The sequence below is a fragment of the Artibeus jamaicensis genome, unplaced genomic scaffold (genome assembly GCF_021234435.1).
Source record: "Artibeus jamaicensis isolate MK-2021 breed Jamaican fruit bat unplaced genomic scaffold, CSHL_Jam_final contig_465, whole genome shotgun sequence".
Classification (NCBI taxonomy): domain Eukaryota; kingdom Metazoa; phylum Chordata; class Mammalia; order Chiroptera; family Phyllostomidae; genus Artibeus; species Artibeus jamaicensis.
The window spans coordinates 35727779-35747929 of NW_026521843.1; the positions used below are offsets into that span (position 1 = coordinate 35727779).

At 39.4% G+C, this 20151-nt stretch overlaps 1 protein-coding gene and 1 long non-coding RNA gene across 4 annotated transcripts in view; one reads left to right on the top strand and one right to left on the bottom strand.

The window, feature by feature from the left end:
* Positions 1-10885, bottom strand: part of RTN4 (reticulon 4) — a 76111-nt gene extending 65226 nt beyond the window's left edge. Inside the window, exon 1 of one of the 3 annotated variants that reach the window (XM_037125776.2) lies at positions 10093-10885. In XM_037125776.2, coding sequence (XP_036981671.2) covers positions 10093-10633 — 541 coding nt within the window. In that variant the 5' untranslated portion in view covers positions 10634-10885. The remainder of the gene's footprint in view (positions 1-10092) is intronic. The other 2 variants (XM_037125777.2, XM_037125778.2) reach the window with 2 other exon arrangements.
* A 234-nt stretch (positions 10886-11119) lies between these two features.
* Positions 11120-15125, top strand: LOC119034684 (uncharacterized). The gene is made up of 3 exons (XR_005079607.2): positions 11120-11338; positions 11448-11547; positions 14783-15125. It is a non-coding gene; the product is annotated as an uncharacterized LOC119034684 (long non-coding RNA).
* Positions 15126-20151: the final 5026 nt, after the last annotated feature.

Below are 20151 nucleotides of genomic sequence, written 5' to 3' on the forward strand. Positions count from 1 at the left end.
CACTAAACATGAACCAGAAAAGGAAAACTTGATAAATTTATCAAGACTTCTTCAAAAGCAGAAATTATACTCATCAAAAGAAACCATCGATAAAATTAACAAGTAAGCTACAGATTAGGAGAATATATTCACAATGCATAGATCTAACAAAAAAAGACTCCTACAAACCAGTAAAAAAATGACATATACCCCAAGGTAAGAATGGACCATTACCTGGACACTTCACAAAAGAAAATATACAAGTAGCCAACAGACATGCAAAAGTCCTCTAATTCATTACTCATTAGGGAGATCTGAATTAAAACCACAATGAGAAACAACTATACACCCACTAAAATTAGAAAGACTGATAATGTCAAATGCTGGCGAGAATGTGAAGCCACCCTAACTCCACACAGTGCTGGTAGACGTGGAACCAGTCTGGAGAACACTCTGGCAACTTTTTATAAAGGTATCTACCCCATGAACCAGCAATTCTACTCTTACTCAATTCTACCCTCTTTACCCAAGAGAAATGAAAACAAATGTCCACAAAAAAGGCCCACACAAGAATGTTCACAGCATCCTACTGTTCATAACAGGCAAAAACTGTAAGTAATCCAAAGGCCCATTAACAATGAACGAATAATTAAACTATGGTATATTCTTATCTTGGAATACTACTCAGCAGTATAAAGGAACAAATTACTGAAACCTGCAACATCACTGAAAAATGGGAAAAAAATAACTGGACGCAAAAACCAGACACAAGAGTACATACTCTATGATTCCATTCATATGATGCCGTGTAAAAGGCAAAACATGGTGAAAACAACCTGAACAGTAGCTGCTTGGGATTGGGGGTTGGGGAAAGAATGGAACAAGAATGGAATTAAATTGACTGCTAAGGGCCCAAGGGATCTTTCTGGGATGATGAAAATGTTCTGCATCTTGACAGGCGTGTGGGTTAAGTGAGTAAATACACTTGTCAAAACAGAATTTCCAAAACTTAAGATCTATGCATTTTATTGTATGTAAGTTATATCTTAATAAAAACATTAAAATGACTATCAACTAAAAAATAAAAGCATTAAAATGAAAAAAGTATATGTGCATTCTTCAACAAATTTCAGAGAGTGCACAAGTAAGCAAGGGAGAACCCATAAAACTTATTAAAAAAATAAACCAATCCATTGCAATGTGTGGACCTTATTTGAAGTCTGATTTTTTTAAACTATTTTTTACAAAAAGACCAGTTAGGACATCCACTATGTAATAGGAAATATAAACATTGGTTGGATATTTGATGATATTAATTATTACTACATATGTCGGGGAAGTATCTGATCAAGAGTATGTTTGTACCGTGGTTACGTTTGGAAAAGAGGACTTACAGTTTGTAAGGTACATAGCAAAGTATTTATGAGGGTGTGGGGTTGGCAACACTGGCCATGGATTGCTCGTTGTTGAGGCTCAGTTATGTCTAAATGAGATTGCATTCACTATTCTGTCTTTATGTTTCAAATTTTCCATAACAAAAAGTAAAAATAATTTTTTAAATCCCTCCAAAAAAGAAATAAGGCAATGTAAACATACTAGAACTCTATTATACTGAAGCTATTTTAACCATAGTTTTACCCACAATTTCTTTTAGCAGACCATTAAAATATACATGTTTGATTCTACTGGTGCCAAACTTAACTACAGTTCCTGCAACATGTTTCATTAACAAAATTTTAGTGAGAAGGACTCCAGAAAGTTTGATGGAATACAGTGGGTAAATGAGAAAGCATGTTGGGAGGTGGTAAGTTTCCTGCCTTGTTCAAAAGTGGTATCTTACAGACCTAACCCTTAGAGAAGACCTACAGTATGTACAATATAGATGACCTATAAAACATAACTATGAAATACTTGATCTTCTGATTTTCATAATACACCTATGCAAAAAAAAAAAAAAGCATCTAACAAAGTTTTTATCAAGTTGTTTTGTATAAAAATTTATTTTTAAACCAAATTTCAGTATTAGACCTTGGTGTCATAATAAAACTTTGTATAATTTTAATAATGTTGATTAGTTGAGACTGAGAAGTTCCTAAGGCTATTTATAAAAGGGATTTTTATGATAGGTTTGACTATGTCTAACATCCTTCTCAGAACAAAGACCAGAATTTTTTTTTTTATTCCCTTCTTTTCTTGACAGTAACTCCAGTAGCTTAATTTTTTTTTTTTTCATGTTTTAGGTCAGGTTTCACCCAAGGCTGTCGAAAACAAAAGAGATAAGTAAACTTAATAAATTTAATAACAGCATCTCCTAATTAGTCAAGTTGAGTCAATCTGTAAAGTTAGGGAGTAAAAATGTACAGGCCGACCTGGAACCCAAGTAAGGTTTCTTTTCTCTTTTCACAAAAGCTGTTGACAGCTCAGTAAACACGTGATTGTTCTTACAGTACAAGCACAAGACTCCTCTGATTTTAAGACAGCAGTCTTGACAACTAGGAGCCTGTGTTCTGCCCTCAATCTGCTACCTGCGCCTCTAATAAGCACCATCCCTGCTCATCTTTTCATCCCCATGTACAGCCCTGAGCTGGTATTAAAAAACAAACAGAGCAACAAAAAAATACTATGTTAACTTTTTCTTAATTAATATTGAACTTCCAAGGAACCAGACGACTACCAAATCTGTATAAACAACAAAACTTTATAAGCCCTCCTTAGCTATAAATAACAATTGCATCAATAAGAACAAGGCATTAAAGAAATACTGTTTTTTAATAAAACTGGAGGTCCACCTAAATAAAAGATTCAGGGAGAGCTAAAAAGTTAATCCAGTATTTAGCAACTACAGCCCCTACAACAGTACTATAAAGAATGTTGCTTCCCATCTTGCAACCAAAATATTTTAGAAAGGAAAAAGCAGGAGGACTTATGTTTAACAGTCTCTAATCATTTGAAGAGGGGAACAAAAACCCAATATTTCAAGTGTTTCCTACTAAGCAGCCTAGAATACTTAATATTTATGTTTTAAAGCCTACATTTCACATAATTATAAGCTAATTTTTAAGTACATGTTAATAAAAACCATGTGTTGGTAGAAAAAACATATACTATCAATACTAAAAATTCTATCAATACTATCAGTTCTTCCCTAATTTAATCCATAAATGTAATGTAACCCACTATACTTCCAACAGAGGGACAGGAGACTAGCTAAACTGTAAAGATCAGATAGAAAAGTATACATGCACATGGCAAGGAAAATAATTGTGGAAAAGTCCTATCAGCTAGTATTTTATTTGAAAGTTATAGTCTATGTATGGTCGTCAGATAGGAACTAGACTTATTAGGGGGATCACCTCATAAGCTACATAAATGTCTAACCACTATGCATATACCTGTAATAACATAATATTGAATGCCAACTGTAATTGAAATTTTTTTAAAGATTCATTAAAGTAAATAAAAGTTATAGCAATTCTCCCATACAACAAGTATATAACAAAAGCGGCATTTCAAAATATGTAGAGCCCTGGCTGGCATAGCTCAGTGGATTGAGCACGGGCCTGTGAACCAGAGTATCACGGTTCGATTCCCAGTCAGGGCACATGCCTGGGTTGCAGGCCAGTTCCCAGCAGGGGGTGCATAAAAGGCAACCATACATTGATATTTCTCTCCCACTCTTTCTCCTTCCCTTCCCCTCTCTCGAAAAATAAATTAAAAAAATATTTTTAAAAATGTAGAAAACAGTGTTGAAACAAATGGGAAATCACATTAAAAAATTTTATCACTACTTCTCTCTCTAGAAAATTAACTACAGTAGAAAGAATTAAATGTCAACATGAAATCATAAAAATACCAGGAAAAAGCACAAGAGAAATTTTTCTAAGGCATGTATGCCAAAGGCTACTTCCTTACAACAGAGCAGTGCCCAACATCTGTAAGAACAGCAAAGGGGGCGGGGCACGGGGGGTAGTAGTACCTGTCAGTCATCAGGGCCGTGACCAGAAAACTGCACCGGCACCTAAAAAATATGGCACTTAAGACCATTAGAAAAATACTGGGAAATATAAGGTTTTTTTTTATTTGTTAAACCATTTACTAGTTTATTGACCTACTGTATTGGCAAAAGGGAAAAGGTACTGTAACACATTGTTGGTGGGAACACAGGTTGTAACAACTCTTTGTAGTACAATTTGGCATCATCTACAACATTTTAAATGCACATACCCTTGGAACCAGCAATTCTACTTGGATGAATTTATATGACAACAAATAGAGAGCAGCACATATTCCCAAAGAAGTTTATATAAGGGTGTTCACTACAACATTATTTATAACAAAAGAAGGCTGAGAAACAACCTAATTAATCATCAATAAAAGGCTGACTAAAAAAATGTAATACATTCATATATCTTATATATAAATAAATACATGCTTTAATTCATAAAATTTAGGATTTTTTTTTAAGAAGAGTTTTACTGCTTTGGGAGTCTTTAAAGATTTTATTTGTATACCTTTAAGAGAAAGGGGAGGGGAATGAGAAAGAGAGAAAGCAACATGCAAGAGATACACTGATAGGCTGCCTCTCACACGCCCCCAACTGGGCACTTGGCCCAAAACCCAGGTATGTGCCCTGACTGGGAATCGAACCAGCAACTCTTCAATTCACAGGGTGGCAGTCAACCCACTGAGCCACACCAGCCAGGGCAAGACTTAGGATTTTTACTGTTGGAAAACATTGTGGTAATTCTGGAACTAAACCGAATATGAAGATCCAATTTCATCCATAATTTTTTATTTATTCAACAAATATCTGAGTGCTTATACCACATCTCTGCTCAGCAATGCAGTTATAATATCACATAGTCCCTTTCCTCAAAGAAAAAGGTAATAGAGCCCCTTTACTCAGGGAACATACAGTCTGGTATAGAGATAAGCAAGCATACCATTACCATATATGGTATGATATATACGAGGTAAGAACAGAATGTTATAGGAACACATGAGAAAAGCAACTTCAAAATGAACAATAACTACACCAAGAAACCAAACCCCATCAGCTTAAATGCAAATGCGACATTATCGACTCCTCCTCTTCAGTTTAAAGAAGACCATCAGTCCTGAGAAGACCTTAGCATCAGTACAGCTGGGTCTCACCATCTTACATGCCTATGTCCACAAAGGTCACATTAACCCATTTAAATACAGCTGATGAACCATGTTCTGCCCTTACAGTTCCCATCCTTGGTGCTATCACCTTCAGGGGGACCTTCTAGGGTCATATTTAGAAACAAGAACAAAAAGTCTCAAAGAATGCACTACAAGAATAGTGTATCTGCAACACTTAACTTCTACTTAATCGGAAGTTGCAAAGAAAAGTCAAGAAATAGATCCATTTGGTTGGTACTTGTATCCTGGGCTAAGAAAATGCCTTTAAAAGGTATCATTTAAGTTAGGGCCTTGAGCCCTGGCTGGTGTGGCCCAGTAGACTGAGCGCTCGCCTGCAAATGGAAGGGACTGCAGGTTTGATTCCCAGTCAGGACAATTGCCTGGGTTGTGTGTGGGCCAGGCCCCCAGTAGGGGGCACATAAGAGGCAACCACACATTGATGTTTCTCTCCCTCTCTCCCTCCCTTCCCCTCTGTCTAAAAATAAATAAATATTTAAATAAACAAATTGCATCAGTAGGTTTTCAATTAAATTGCTTCTAGGTATATTATGAAATGACTACCCACAAAACAGAGCAAATTTTTGGACAATAGATAACATGACCCTTTTTAGAAATGTTTTATATAATATAGCAAACCTTTCACTTAATATAAGCAAAAGTTTATAGGGATACAGTATAAAATAGCACATTTCCTAAATACTTTTCCACATACCCTGTAATTATATATTTACCAAAGATTCCATATATTTATTACATCATTTTAAAAGGGATTTAAAAGAGTTTGCTAGTTACTAAAAGGCATATAAACCTGATACTGTGCTTCTTAGGAACCAATCTGAAATATACGCAATAATTTATCTAATCCATAAGGAGTATGCCACTTGTTCCTAGTTAGAAAGTAAGAAATGACTTAACAAAAGAAGTTATTCAGAATCTCTAAATTCATCAGTCCTTTGTTATCATTTGTTAGATAAAAATGGAAGATGGGGAATAAGGCATGACATCTCTTTCTTTGGAGGCATCTTATAAAATATCACTCAAAATCTTTTAACATTTCTAATATGTGCTCCTATACCAATATAAATGATCATATAATAAATGACTTTATAAAGACTAATAGTTTTTCATCTCCATGACATAATAACCCTACACTTATAGCAATATCCAACTCTATACAAATTTCCATTGTAATTAACAAGTTTGAACAGTCTCTGAAATTGATTTAATAAGGACCATCATTCTTTTCTTTGCATTTACATTCATGGCCTCAAAGCCCTATCAATTCTTCTTTCATAAAGCCTCTTTGTAACCCAACTATAAAAATATTAATTCACAACCAAAGAAAATCATGCTTCCCTTCTATTCCATTCTCACTGAACTAGTAATGAAGTAGTTCAGGCTCTACTCACCTGTCTCAGAACTATTGCTAAAGCTTTCTAAATAGTTCCCCTGTTTTTCTCTCCAACCTATCTAGAATATGGTCACCAATTCCCTCTTTTTTAACAGTTTTCATGATGTCATTCATGCCTCAGTTCAATAATCTTCAATGGCTTCCCAATGCCTAACACAGTAAATCAGGAAGAGGGTTGAAAAATAATATAATAACTATATTTTGGAAATTACCAAAAGCAGGAGCAACTGTAGACAGCAGAGCATGAATAAAAGCAGGATAAAACCCTAATTCCTTAACCTGACATCCAATACCCTTCAGAATGCAGACCTAACATACACTTCTATCTTAATTAACACTGGTCCAGAATATGTCCAGAGAGCAGTTTGATGCAACTCTTAATGATGTTTGCATTTCTCTCAACCTACTTTCTACCCAGTTTCCCTCGTATTTCCTCAAGGTGTAGGCCAACCAACCACCTCCACAACCTGAAGCCAATTGTTCTGAGTGAAAAATGGTCATGATGAGGGTGGCTTTGGTCTCACTTCAGTTACTGCCTTACAATGAGGATGCTCTGAGCACAACAGCAAATCAGAGTTTACACAAAAAACGTGAACGACAACGTTAAACACCCAAGTGTCACGGATCAACCCTCTTCCAATCAGGCTGGTCTGTTCCTAACCAAGCTCCACACATTTCTCCCCTCACCTTTACATTCTCCCATCAGCCCTCTCAGTTCTTCTAAATCTTCAAAATTTTATTTCGCTTCAAAATCAGTTATTTAAGGAGCATATTTCCAATGTAAACATTTTTTTAAAAACCAATCTTTTTACCCTGGACTGTTAGAGATTTAAGTGCAGCCTACCTCTCTCTTCTTCCTAGTTCTTCTCACTAGTATTTCCAACTAGATTCTCAAACAGACCAAGTTCATTCCTGCCTCAGGGTTTTTGCCTCCTAAGAGTTGCTTGGAAATTTTTTTATTGCAATTCAAATCTTACCTCCTCAGAAAGGCCTTACAAAGGCCCCCACACATCCCAGTCATTTTCCATACCATTATCCTGTTTATTTTCCTCATAACACCACTATTCTGAGTTCCTCACTTAAGTGTTGGGTTGGCCAACTAAATTCATTTGTTTTTGTCTGTAAGATGGTTCTAGTAGCACTTATCGTCTTTTACTTCATTGGAAACAATTTTGCTAGGTTATATTGTGAGAGCTGTCATATCAGCACACATTTAAAAAATACCCAAATTGGAGAATTTTTATGTAGCAATCTTAATATTGAAGATGGAAGAAAATATGCTGCATTTTCCACATATCACGCTTTAGTACTTCAAGAAAAGTAAAAACACAACTGAAACACAAAAAGAGATTTGTGCAGTGTGTGGAGAAGGTGCTGTGACTCATCGAACCAGTCAAAAGTGGTTTGTGAAGTTTTGTTCTGGAGATTTCTCACTGGACAATGCTCTAGGGTCAGGTAAACCAAGTGAGGTTGATAAGATCAAATCAAGACATTGCTGAGAACAATCAATGTTATTCCACGTGAGAGACAGCCAACAGCCAACATACTCAAAATATCCAAATGAATGAAGTTACTGGTGAAAATAAAAAATGTGTCATTTACGGAAAAAAACAGACAAGACTTTTTTGGCCAACCCAGTACTTACAACTACCCCCGTGGGGAGCACATGTATCTTACTGCTATACCCTCATGACCCAGCAGTGCCTATATCTCTTGGCAGAGAAACAATAATCAGCTGAATGAACGATTAAAAGAAACCTAGACTCACTGAAATGGTTTACATACCCATGACCATAATCAAATTCAAGGACCTAAAGTTTCCAGATAGGTATGAATACAGAACTAGGGAACCACACAGAGTCCCTGGGAAGACAATACTGTCGTCTCTTTGTCTTCTACACTACTATTCCAAAAGTCAAAATTCCAAGAGAATGCTGTCATCTCTTGAACCTCTGATGCCCAAAGAAATAACCCTTCTCTTTGTTCCCACTCAGGCATGTAAGATGACAAATTAGTATGCTTTTGTTAACCATTAAATCTTCCTTCTGCATATTTCTTGTTACTTTGTATTTTTCTACCTCAACTTGTGATTCTGATTCAGAGAAAAGGGAAGATTGAGACATCCTCATCTTCTAATCTTTCTGGTGTTGTAAATAGTGTTTTGAGTCATGCTTTGGGGGATGTCAATATTAAAATGAAACATCACAATTCTTTTCCCATTGTCAAGCAGGAGTGAATGGAAGAAAAAATGTGACTTCAGACTGATTTTCTAGAAAACAAACCATTTCTAAAATTCTACAAGGCTTCGAATCCTGATTCTTGACCTTTTATACATAAAGGTCCTACTGTTCCTGGGACATTTTCTGCCCCAAAAGAAGCTCCTTGTTAATAAGTTAATAATTTGCCTAATAAGTTAAACTCTGAGTTTTTTATCTCCTAAAATAATTTCCGAAGATGTTCTTAAAAAGAAACTAATCCTGTACCATCAGTTACTCGTGAATGAAAAGACTTGAAGACTATTTACAGATTATGCAAATGTCTCAGTCGATTTACAACTTAACTTTCAAGAAAGCTTAATCAGTATATGAAAACCTGTCTCAAAATACTTCATTAAGTCTCATGCTAAGTCTGCCTCAAGTTTAGTTGGCCTATTCCCGGAAAGGAATCCACAGGTTTCCCTTCTTTAAGAATATCAATCCTTTGGCCTCAATTATGATGCATTAATAGCCTAAACCTGTCCACACTAACTGCAATTCCTCTTGCTCTGCAGCTGAGGCCCTGGCAAAACAGCGCTCCCTCGAAACACAATGCCCAGACCCCATTTCCCAGGCGCGGTTTAGCTGGTGCAGATAAACTGGGCGGTGGCAGAACGTCGCCAGAACTCTCTCCTTCCCAATTCTCCACGCGCCACACCACTGGAGGCGCTCTCCCTTCATTGCAGTTGGGTCACTGTGGACATTTTCCAATGGGCCAGCTCCACACCAGGGCAAGAGGAGGGGAAGAGAGGTGAAACGCTTGACGGCCGCCCAGACCAAGGAAGGGATGAGGGTGAGGGCTGGGGCTAAATGTAGGCAAGAAGACTAGCAGCGAAACTGCGCCTTTTCCCAAGGAGCAACCCAGGCGGGTAAACAAAAGATTAAGGGGCCCAGGTCTTTCCATCCTCACACCAGAACCAAGCCCGCCCAACGACTCTACAACCTGAGTTCCTCGATACACGCCCAGATCCTACGAGGGGTGGGTGGGTGCCTAACTTCCGGGACGCAGTGGAATGAAGACAGGAGGGAAGAACCTGGGAGAGGGCGGGTGCACGTGTTCCCCGATACCCCGACAGACAAAAAAACAAGCCCGGCTTCCACCGCCGCCCCACCCAGCTCCCCGTGGTTCCCATAAGGGTGGGGGAGGGCGCCTTCGCCCCAAGGTCCGCAGACAAAGCCGGAGGAGGGCAGAAAGGGGGGCTCCGCGGGAGCAGCAGGGGCTGCACACAAAAGAGGGAGGGGCGCGAGCGGCTGCGTGAGGCAGGAGGGATAGGCACTCACCCACTGAGCCTAAAGAGCCCCTGCGCTTGGGCGCGGCCGGGGTGGAGGGGGGCGCGGCGGGGGCCGGGGCTGGCGGGGTCCACGCGGGCTCGGCTTGGGGGCTCACGTTGGCCGGGGGAGGAGGGGGAGGCCGGGCCGGAGGCTTGTCGTCCTCAGGGAGCTTGGAGGGCAAGGCTGCGGCAGCAGTGGGTATGGATGGCGCGGACGACACGGGGCTCGTGTCCCAAGACGGCTGCCTCTCCGAGACGGCCGGGGGCGCGGCTGGCAGGGGCCCCCGGGGCGCCGGGGGCACAAAGTCATTGCCAAAGTCCAGCAGGGGCCCGGCGGGGGCGGTGGGCACTGGGGCGGCCGACAGCCCAGCAGCGGGTTTCCTCTCCAGGACCTCTAGCTCCTCCAGGTCCTCGTCCTCATCTTCTTCCTCTTCCTCCTCCTCTTCCTCCTCCTCCGGATCCCGCACGAACTGGTACTTGAACGTGGGCTGAGGCCGGGGCTGGTTGTCCGAGGACGAGGAGACCAGAGACGACTGGTCCATGTCTTCCATGGCTGGCAGGTCGGAGATGATGCTGCAGCTGTCGCTGCCGCCCGGAGCGCTTTTCTTTAGAGCCACGGGCAGTTGTGGGGGTTGGGGAGGACCGAAAGGGGCAGGGCGGAACGAGCCGAGGGACCTGCAGAGGCGACGGCTCCTGGAACAATGAGACTGCTGCTCCTGCCTCCGCACCCGTGATGCGCCACCCGCCCCGTCCCCAGTTGCCGCCGCCGCCGCCCAAACCAGCGAAGGAGAGAGGCCAGCAGACTCTCCGCCCAGTTTGGCGTGATGCACGCCCCGCCGCCCCGCCACCCCGCCCCCAGCAGGCAGGGGCTGGCGCGGGAGGGAGGGAGCCAATTGGCTATGGGGCAGAGACGAAGGACAACCAACCGGCCCAACGGGAAGGAAAAGACACGAAAGTAGGTGGGTCTCCTTACGCTTCCTCTCTCTTACCGGCTGCGTAGGGCTCGGTGGGCGGGGTTTGGAACTGGCAGTCCCACCCTCTACCTTGGATAGTTGAGGATGGGGGCTTGGGTCTGGGCCTTGCACACGGCTGGAGGCCTGGCTGTCGTTCGAGTACGGCTTTTGCTAAGCGAGCCAATTGCCTGCACTGAGGGGCAGGAGGGGTTTACGGCGCGGCACCGGAAGGGCGTTGTTATCCTGGGGACTAGGAGTGGAAACTTTCCTCCCAGGAAAGGAAAAAACCCAGAGTGGACAAAGGTACTAACTAACGGCATTGTAAAGTAGGCCCTAAGGGTTGCAATACACATAACGTTTTAAGATTTTGAAATTTAAAAAATTATGTATTTTTTCAAACTTAAATTCCCAGGACACCTCATCGCTACTACCATCACCACCTCAAAAGAAAAAAATAATTTTCTTGACAGGATTAAGGTCACTCCCAGTCTAAACTGCACAACCTGCATGAGGTAGGCAAAACAGAACTGGGCTGCACCATCTGGGGATCTGGGCGGGACCCTTTGAAAGTCCGCTCATCTCCTTCCAGGAGAACTTTGAGATCTGCAGGATGCTGGACTCTCCAAGGTGGGAGGATGAGTCACCCGAAGAGAGAGGGAGCGGGGAGAGAAAATGGAAACGGAATGATGTCTTGGAAGGCAACTTTGATTCATATTACATTTCGGTCACCTTAGCCTCATGAGTCAACTTTCAGATGATTCAGGCTTTCTGGGACTCAGACAGCCTAGTATTTATCTGATATGCAAGAATGAGCATGATTCCCGTTCCACTTTTTCCAAAACTGGAGAGTTTAAAGATAGTGGTTGCAGGACACACAAGGATGGACACCCAGAGGTTTAGAGAGCCCTTTTATCTTTCTCATATACCTTCCAAAGGTCTTTATACTGCAGGCCTAATCTGGAGATCCTGGAGCGGGGAGGATAACCTGCTTTCAAGTTGCTCATAGTCCAAGCTTGCACTGTCCAATCTTAGCTACTGGCTACTTGTGGCTGTTGAGCATTTGAAATGTGACTAGTCTGAAATGAGGTGTACTTTAAGTTTAAAATGCACATTAGATTTAGAGTATTAAAAAAATCTCAATTTTTATATTGGTTACATATTAGAATTGATAATATTTTTGGATACATTGGGATTATTAATCTAATTTCATTTTACTTTAAAATTTTTTGTTAATATTTATTTATTTATTTATTTATTTATTTATTTATAGACAGAGGGAAAGGGAGAAAGAGAGGGAGAGAAACATCAATGTGTGGTTGCCTCTCATACACCTCCAACTAGGGACCTGCATGTGCAACCCAGGCATGTGCCCTGACTGGGAATAGAACGGGCAGCCCTTTGGTTTGCAGGCCGGCATTCATTCCACCGAGCCACACCACCCAGGCTCTTTTTAATTTTTTTTAATGCAGCTTCTAGGAAATCTTAAACACATATATGACTCACATTATACAGGGTCCAGTACAAATAATGCCCCTTTTTTATGACAAAATCTTTTATTACAAAATCACAAGCGTATAATTCTATATCATAACAATATCATACTCAAGCACACCATATGACATTTTAGGTGAAATGTTCAAATTAAAACTATAAATTATTAGACCCATGTTATTACTCTACCAACCACACTCGAGCAGGCGTTACTTCTGCTGGACCCTGTATTTTTGTGGGATAGTGCTACTCTAAATTAATGATTAAGAAACTTTGATTGCCATGGGGAATCACTGGTTATTTAAGCAAATTCTTAGCTCCAACTAATTAATATTACCCTACACTTAATTAGAGTGTTAAAAAGGAAAGGCTGGGGCTGGGGGAGGGAAGAGGCATGAATAGGTGGAACACAGGAGATTTTTAGGGCAGTGAAATTGTGCTGTGTGATACAGTGATGAGGGAAGGGTACATGGCATTATGCATTTGGCAAAACTCCCAGAACTGTACAACACAAGGAAAGAACCCTAATGTAAACTGTGGACTTTAGCAGATACCATATCGATTTGATTCACAGCTTGTAACACATCAATATGTTGTTACAAAGATATTAGTAACAGGGGAAACTGTGGATAGGGGGATGACATGGGAGTAGATGAGAACTGTTCTGTTTGATTTTTCTGTAAATGCAAAACTAAGGAATCAAGTTTTTTAATTCCTTAAAGGGAAAGATATAATAAGATTTCCTGGCAATGTAACCTCATCAGGTTAATCATCAACAGTACATTCAACACCTGCCATATCAACCCCACAAAGATAAATTTGCTTTATTTATACAAAATGGTTATGACTTGCTATCAGTTTTTGTTTGTGATTTGTTTGAGGGCCTGGGAAGAATATAGGAAGAGAGAAGTATCAGTGTAGAATTTAGAGGCAGGAGATTTAATGCCAAACTAAAAAATTTAAACAAAACATTACTACAATGATAAGTTTGAAATGCCAAACTTTCAAATACTTGTCAAAAATGATCAAACACAGGCATGATTTTCAAGTGTAAGTGCATACACAAATAAAAATATACTAGCAAAATGTTATGGTGTGAACTTTTTCTGTTGTCACAATTTAGCTATTAGAAGTTCAGTCTTCCCCAGACTGGTTTTCTCACTATGATTGTGCTGAAGCTTCTTAATAGAACACAGGGTTTTCAAGTTATTTGCAAGTTGCTTATATGATATTTCTGCATTTGTATATCTGTGTATAGTCTATTACTAAAATAGTCACAAGGAAATATCTTTATTAAAAGTGTCATAAAAGAAAAATTACAGAAGAATGGTATATTTGCAATTTTAACAGTAAGTAGCAGTAAATATTAAGGCAGTAATATAAGCACTCTCCTCTGATGCAGAAAAAAATATAAGAATTTTCTATTATTGATCTCAGTGAAGTCTTAAAAATTAAGTGTTTGATGGATGAATAAAAGTAAAGAGTCCCTGACTGGTGTGTACATTGTTCTGCAAAGCAAGGGGTTGCCAGTTCAATTCTCAGTCAGGGCACAGGCCTGGGTTTCCAGTGCTGGGCACACGCAAAGGCAAACCATTGCTCTCACTCTTACACACCAGTGTTTCTCTGCCTCCCCTTCTTCTGCCCTTCCCCTCTCTCTAAAAGTACATAAATAAAATCTTTTTTAAAAAAGAAAGAGTGTAAAAAAGAAGATTAAAGAGTTTATCCAATGTTCATAGAATGGACAACAAAAAACATAAAGGAAAATGTTGCTATTATGCCAGAATTAAAAGTAAAGTTACAAATTAGTGTGACTAGGTATAAATATCCCTCTCACTAATAAGAAAATTCTGGTGGGTATTTGAAATGGTAAAAAAGAGGAATATAAATTCTAGGTCATAATAACAGAAAATAATTATTCCATGAATTATTTTGGCAATTTTCTTACCAGATGTAGAAGATTAGTTTTCAGATACCTCGGGTAATAATTGTTCTCTTTTAGAACCCTGTAAGAGATCCGCTCAGCCTAGCAGAATCATAGAATTTCAGAGTTGGAAGGACTCTGGAAGGTCAGACTGACCAATGTCCCTCCCATTATAAGAATTCCCTGCAGCCCTGACTGGTGTGGCTCAGTTTGTTGGGTGTCTTCCCACAAAGCAAAAGTTTGCCTGTTTGATTCCTGGTGAGGGCACGTGCCTGGGTTTACAGGTTCAGTCATATTCCTACAGAATTTTTTTTTAACTTGATCATTTGTGGTAGATTAAAAATGGCCTCAAGCTCTGCTCTTTGCAACAACTCCCATCAAAAAGTTGGGTCAATTTCCCCACCTCTTCCAAGCTGGGCTTATGACATTTCTTAACCAAGAGAATGCTCTGGAAATGAGTTTCAAGCCTAACCAGCAGAGACATTACAGCTTCCACGCACATGCTGTTGGAGTGCTAAGGCCCAAGATGATAGACACCTGGAGAGACACCTGGCGGCCCATGGAGCTGATGTGAGGAACGTGAGGCCATCTCAGACTGCCCAGCCAATCCACAGAATTGTGAAAAATAATGAATCACTGTTCTTTGAAACTACCACCTTTGGGATGATTCATTACACAGCAAAAGCTAATTGAAACATCATCTGTTCTGTGCTTGTTTTGTGTTTTATTCATTCGTACATGAAATATTTATTGGCTACTTACTCTGCACCAAGCACTGCTCAAGACATGGGAATGCAGCACCAAACAAATCAGGCACAAATGTGCGTGAGCATTTTCATAAAGGGAGACTTACTGCTTAGGGGAATAGCCCGTTCCGACTCTATAGTAGTATAGCTTATTGCGGAATGCTGAATTGACACCTCATCTATTATACACAGAGCAGGTCAATTGTCCTTGCATGATGTATGCCCCCCAAAAGGGTTAAAGGCACAGGATGGATATACTCTAGTCTACATATTGAAGGGTACAGACCCAAGAGTGGGTTTAGCAACCATAGGAGAAATATGAGAGGCAAATTCCTAATGAATGTGTTTCAAGAGCTATGCACCATAGCTTTTTTGCCTACTGAAAGATGCTTGTGTAAAAAAGAACCACTGAGTTACATTTAATCTTTGTATTCAAAAAAGACTGAAACATCATTTCAGCACCTTGAGGGAAAATTAACAGCTTGCTACCACCATTGTCCCTACCATTTCACTAGGATTTTAGATTTCATGAAATGTAGCTTTTTGTGAAATGCAATTCATAGTCCTGGTTAAAATCTTGACTTATTCTAAGTTCATTCTGTAATAAGAATTGAGATATGGATATTATAAAATCAACATCTTCGGCTATGCTACTTATGCTTTGACAGTGTTAGACTTAAAATTAAAATCTAAAGTGTCAAACAGAAATCACATAATAGGCAAATGAAAGTCATAATTAAAGTGGAACCTGAGCCCTCTCCTTTAACCTGCCAGGGCCCCCTGCATTTAACGGCACATTCCCTCAGGCTGGTTCAATATGTATGTATCACTTCTCTGATGAAACTTATTTTGATCTAGCAGAAAAACTATTTTTTGATCCAGCAGAAAATTAATTTGGATCCAGCAGTACAAATCCATCCAAAATAATTCTTAAATCATCTTAGACAAATAGAAAATCTGTCCTCATGAGAAAAAAGAACCACAGAAAAGAGCTCACAAAATTATGAGTTGTAAATAACTCCTTCCAGTACATAAACCACTCATCCTAATACTTAAATATTTAAGGATAAAATTTTTTATCATAAATGGAAATAGAAACCAGGTGGTCACTATCTTCAGAATAAACAATTTATTCAGCTAAAATTTATGAAGCATCTAGGCTCTGATACTAAAGAGTAAATAATCCTACATCAACGAACATATCATCTAGTTTACATAAGAATACATAGGTATGTATACATTTGTGTATATTCATATATGTTCTATATGTGTGCATGTACATATGTATTATAGGGATATATATTATATATGTACAATAGACAGGCAGACATATTCCAATAGGACTTGGGGAAATCTTCATAAGATGATTTAATACTTAGTCTTTTAAGTTAGAGAAAGAAGGAAAAACATCTCAGGAAGGAGGAATAGCAACAACAGAGACAATGAGGAGTGAAACAGCAACACGGATTCAAGGCGTAGAGACAGCTGGTATAGCTAGAGAGATAGCAAGTGACCGAGGATAAAAACCAGAAACACAGGCTAAGTATAGACTGTGAGGGGTCTCAGATGCCATGCTATAGAGTACAGGCATTATTCTATTAAAAAAATAATTATTAAAGGTCTTTAAGCAGGATGGTGAGATGACCTGATTGCTAATTTACAAAATACATTGACAGAGGATTAAGGGCATAGAGTAAAATTAAGAATGTTTAAGATGCAATTACCCACAGTATTGTGGGTAAGCTTTACCCAATAACTTTATTATATCTATTGTGGTTTAAGTGAAACATAATTACTGCTTGTAGTTCAGGCAAAAGATGACAAGAACATAAACTAATAGAATAGGAAGTAGGAGAAGTAAATTTGAAAAACTTTTAAGTTGAATTCATAGAATTTGGTGTCTAAAAGGATAGAGGAGCTGATAAAAAAGAAGAAGAAAGTTTATTCTAAGGTTTAAGCTTAGGTGACAAGGTAAATTAGTTTTGCCATAATGAAGAAATTTCTGGACAGGAGCACAGAATTGGTGAGTGATGCTGGGGAGAATATAATGACCTAAGTTTTTAGATGCATTGAACTTGCAATGCCTGAAGAATACTGGAGTAGAAATAGCAAGGCAGGTGGAAAGCTAGGGCAGGAGCTTAGATCTAGTCTGGAGAGCAGGTACCTAAACCTGTTGGTTAGGTTTCTAGGGTAAAGTTCTGAGGAAATTGGTGAGGGTGGGGGAGGAGGTAAGCAAGTCGGTTGATGGATACTGTGGCTACCCGTGGGAGGGAAAAGGCCCAGCTTGGAGCTCTGGGAAACATCAACGTGAAACATCTCTGGACATACTAGAATAATGTTATTTCCATCTAACCCTTACTTTTCAAACTAAATCAAAAATAAAACCAAATAACTCCCTTTAGCTTTTCTTCATAGGTCCAGTTCTTTAGTTATTATAAGTGCTCATTTTCTCTTTTCCATCCACCTTAAATAGTAAACTCAGAACTCAAGATAGCGCTCCAGCCAGTGCTCAATATAGTTATATTTAGCCTAAGTCATCTATAGTGAAGAGACAGCACTTGAGCCACAAACCATCCTTAAACTCTCATTAGGCTGGGAGCTCCAGCCTGTTAGCCAGTGATGAACAGGACTGCCTAGTGAACTTTGCCTCTTCCTGTGACTAACCACCTGTTAATGGAGACGCTAAAGAGAAGGAAAAAGCTGGAAGTAAAGCAGTAAGAGATTATACAAGCTCCATTAAATTACAAAGTTAACTAGAATGATTCTTTTATATACTACCTCTGTATTTATCAGGTATAAGATTTTTTAAAAACTCAACAGATCTATATTGTTCATCTTCAAGTTGTTCTATAATTTCCAGAGAACCAAAAACACATTCACCCACAAATGCTATAGAATATTGCCCTGCCATTGTCTTTTTTAAAACTCATTTTTCTCTTGTTACCACCAAGTTACTGTGATCTAGCATTCCCATTTTGTAGGTCTTACTATCCTGAGTGCAAATTTTTCCTACTCAGTAGTAAAAGAAATGTTGTAAACATTTTGTCAGTGATAAATGCTATTTACTCTTTTAAGTTAAATATGGTATATTATGTGTTCATTTCCTCTCCATCCTAAAACCCTAGTAAAATGTCAGTAAAGCAATAAACAGAACCAACAAGGCCAAAGAGAAGAAAAGAGGGGACAACAGTGGATACAATATTTCAACATATTTTAGGAAGACAAAAAGCATATAGAGGAGCCATTTGACTGACTTAGAAGATCGTATGAAGTTGCAACCTAGATACCTCTCAGGGACAATGTCAAATAGAAGAAAGTCGTTTTGTGCCACAGAACCCTTGAGAGGCTCCGCCCTCAGAGGTGCCGGACGGAAGACAATGGACTAAGTAAAGGTGAACCCTTGGCCCTCACGTCCCCTGCCGGCTCCCAGGAAGCCTGCAGCAAAGCCTGAACATACCGCTGCAGCCCCACCATCACTGCTCCGCACACCCCTGCCGTCCCAGCACCTCATCTCCCCCAGGCAGGAAGTTGGAGGGTCCTTTTGTGGAGAAACAACAAATGGGTGGTGCCAGTGAAAACTCCCCAAAACACTGGCCTTTGGACTCACCCAGTGGAAAGACCTTTCCGCCCCTCCTGCTCCCTTCTCCCCAGGGGCCTTCCAGTCCATTTATTAAATACTTTACTCTGAAGCATAAAACAAAACATCAGAACCAGCAGACATTTGACAAAAGCCCTGAATGAAAGCTAAAAATGAAACCAAACAGAAAAAGGAACTCGAGAAAACAGAGACATACAGAGAAAAGAAAAAAACATCAAAGAAACTATAATATTTAGACGGAGATAGAAAATAATGTTCTATAAAACAAAAAAACAAAAATGAAATTATCAAAGAACATAAAAGAGTTTATAAATTAAAACTAATTTTATGTTCATAGCAGCATTATTCACAACCATCAAAAGGTAGAAGCAACCCAAATGTCTATCAGTGCATGAATGGAAAAACAAAATGTGGTCTATACATACAATGGAGTATTATTCAGCATTTAAAAATGAATGCAGCTCTGACTGAGTAGCTCAAGTGGTCACCTTCTGGGTGGATAAGGGCGAGAATTGCCCCCCCCCCCCCCCTCCTCTCTCTTCCCTTCTCCCTTCCTCTCTCTCTCAATTAAAAAAAAAAGGAATGAAATTCTTATATATGTTACAACATGGTTAAACTGAAGACTTCTTACCGACAAAGACCATGATTCCATTTCCATGAGTTCCCTAGAAGATCAGCACAGAGACAAAAAGGAAAGTGGAAGGGGGGCAGGAGGAACAAAATGTGGGATGATGGAGGCGTCATGGACATGCAGTGGTGATGGCTGCAAAACAGTGTGAATGTGCCCCAGCGTACTGACCTGTGTGCTTAAAAATGGCTAAAATGGTAAATTTTGTTGTGTGTATTTTTTATCACACTAAAAGTTTTTAATTACAGTTTTTAAAAGTCAATAGACGTATTGAAAGACAGATCTGAAAAACCTCCCAGGAAATATTTTTTAAAAGCCAAAAGGATACATTAGCAACAAACAAGTGGAAACGAGAAGTGTTTTTCTTTTTAAAAAGTAGTACAACTTACAATAGCACCAGAAAACATGAAATACTCAAGGATGAATTTAAAAAAATATGCCCAAGACCATTGCACTTGCAAATATTGCTGAGAGCAACTAAGGAAACTAGAAGGACTTCAACTTGATTTCAAGATTTATGATACAGCAACAATTAAGACAGTATGATATTGGCATAAAGATCAGTGAAACAACAGGGTTCAGAAATAGGCTAATAGACATATGCACACACACATACATATTACACAGTCAATTAGTTTTTGAAGAAGGTGCAAAGCATTTCAAAAGGGACAAGATAGTCCTTTCAACAAATTGTGCTAGAAAAATTGGCCATCCATATGCAAAAAAAGAACT